General features: G+C 38.7%; 1 protein-coding gene across 1 annotated transcript in view; it reads right to left on the bottom strand.

Annotated features, from left to right (window-relative positions):
* Positions 1–804: 804 nt before the first annotated feature.
* The window catches only part of LOC144975353 (uncharacterized), a 10,978-nt gene continuing 9,748 nt past the window's right edge, over positions 805–2,034 (bottom strand). The window contains exon 3 of the mRNA XM_078919353.1: positions 805–1,590. Within this exon, the coding sequence (XP_078775479.1) occupies positions 862–1,590 (729 nt within the window). The 3' untranslated portion in view covers positions 805–861. The remainder of the gene's footprint in view (positions 1,591–2,034) is intronic.

Below are 2,034 nucleotides of genomic sequence, written 5' to 3'. Positions count from 1 at the left end.
ACAGCAACATTTAACATGTAGGACGGGACATGACGCCTGTAGGCGATATTACAATTTTTCGGACAAAGACAACGCTGTTAACGGCCAGGTACTCATTTTAAAACTGAGTACGGTGAGAGAATGTGAGTAAAGAGCCTTTTCCAAGGATTCAACTATGCGCCGAGCGCGAGGCTCGAACCCAGAACCGTCCGATCCGAAAGCGAGTGTCATACCACTAGACCACATAGCCGCACAACACCAGAAAAGTGAGTGGAGCAGGCACTTATGTTGGTAACAACAAGAGATGAAGTGAGTAGGAAAGTGCCAGAAGACAATAAATAGAGAATAGAACAAATATTATAGGGAATGAGATTAGCGGAAGAGTGGCGTCCCTTGATTGGACGTCACCCGTAGTCTGTGACGTCACTGGCGGAAAAGTTATTAGAGAGAGAACGTCATGTTGGTTGTGCGCATGCGTCTCTCGTCCTCGCGGCGTGACGTCCAATCAAGGGACGCTACTCTTCCGCTAATCTCATTCCCTATACGATTTTTTTACGATTACTTTTTATTCTCTATTGTCTTCTGGCACTTTCCTTACTCACTTCATCTCTTGTTGATACTTCAACACCGCGCTACAAAAATAGAATGGTGCTTGCTGCCTACTGTCTACCTTGAACACTTCTGGTTTGAGTTCTACCCATAAAGTTTGCAAGTCACTTTGCCATAGTTTACTTGCGCGCTGCACGTTAGCACTACGAATAACACCGATGAATTTTCATTTTTTTAAAACTTGAAACATGCGGTAAAGAGAACGAATAGAAAGAATTATGTATCATTTCTTTAATCCACTTGTTCAATACATTTTAACTCAGTGGGACAACATCAGCCCTTAAGTAAACAAACTCCACCAAAAAACTTTCTACATTTTTTTTTCGCAGGTTGATGTTTCTTTTCCAGGCCTGTTATTCTTTTCCCCAATGACGAATCTTCATTTAATAGACTTTGAATTTGTGCCGACAATTTCCCTTTTGACAATTGGAGGCTCTTTAAAGAATTCATTGCAGAGGCAATCTGTGTTTTAAACTTGTTTGATAAAGCTTTAATATCTTGGGTTTGTTTGACATTCGTTTCATCCATGGATGACATTCTTAGAAAGTCAGCTGCCATTTTGTTTATCAACGATTTCATTTGTTTTGATTGGTCTTCACTCTTGCGTTCTACGTCACTAAGTTTTGACATGATCGTGGATTTGTCACCAAGTCTAGTTTTGATTTCTCGTGAGAGTTTTTCGTTTGTTGTTTGTAAATTATTATCAATAACTGATTCTTTGTTTATAAGGGTCTGTATTTGCTTGTTCTGGCCCCCATTTATCTTTTCCATCGTGCTGACTTTCTTGATAACGGATGTAACAGAAGCTTTATCAGATAGTCGATTATTCACTTCTTGTGATAGTTTCTGGTTTGTATTCTTCAAGCCGCTTACAATGGAAGATACTTTATTTACAACAGATTTGACCTCTTTTTCGTTGCTTTGTTCATGCTGCTCTATCATTTCCACTTTGTTTTTGAGTAACGTCAATGAAGCCTCGTCAGCAACATGATTATTCATTTGCTGCCATGTGAAAAATATGTAAAAATGATATGAGTTAAATATATAAAGTTGGTAATAATGACATTGGTGATTGTGATAATGATGACGACGACGATGATGATGATGATGATGAGGATGATGATGATGATGATGATGATGATGATGATGATGATGATGATGATGATGATGATGATGATGATGATGATGATGATGATGATGATGATGATGGTGACGATCCATCGACAAAAATAGTAAAGCCTTCTGGAGGAATGAGAAATATAATGTGCTCTTGAGAAACCACAACACACAACACACCCTTTACTCAACTCATAAATCTTCTGAAATGCAAACACCTAGGCTCTGTAAAAGAGATCTCGAAAAAAAACCTGATTCTTTTACATGTAGAGCATAAACACTGACGTCCCAGGTTTGAGAGTTTTGGACAAGATGACGGTCACTTTACTC

This window comes from Berghia stephanieae, chromosome 6 (assembly GCF_034508935.2).
Source record: "Berghia stephanieae isolate SIO BIC M18660-M18661 chromosome 6, UCSD_Bste_1.3, whole genome shotgun sequence".
NCBI lineage: Eukaryota > Metazoa > Mollusca > Gastropoda > Nudibranchia > Aeolidiidae > Berghia > Berghia stephanieae.
This window is presented reverse-complemented; position numbering and strand designations above follow the sequence as displayed.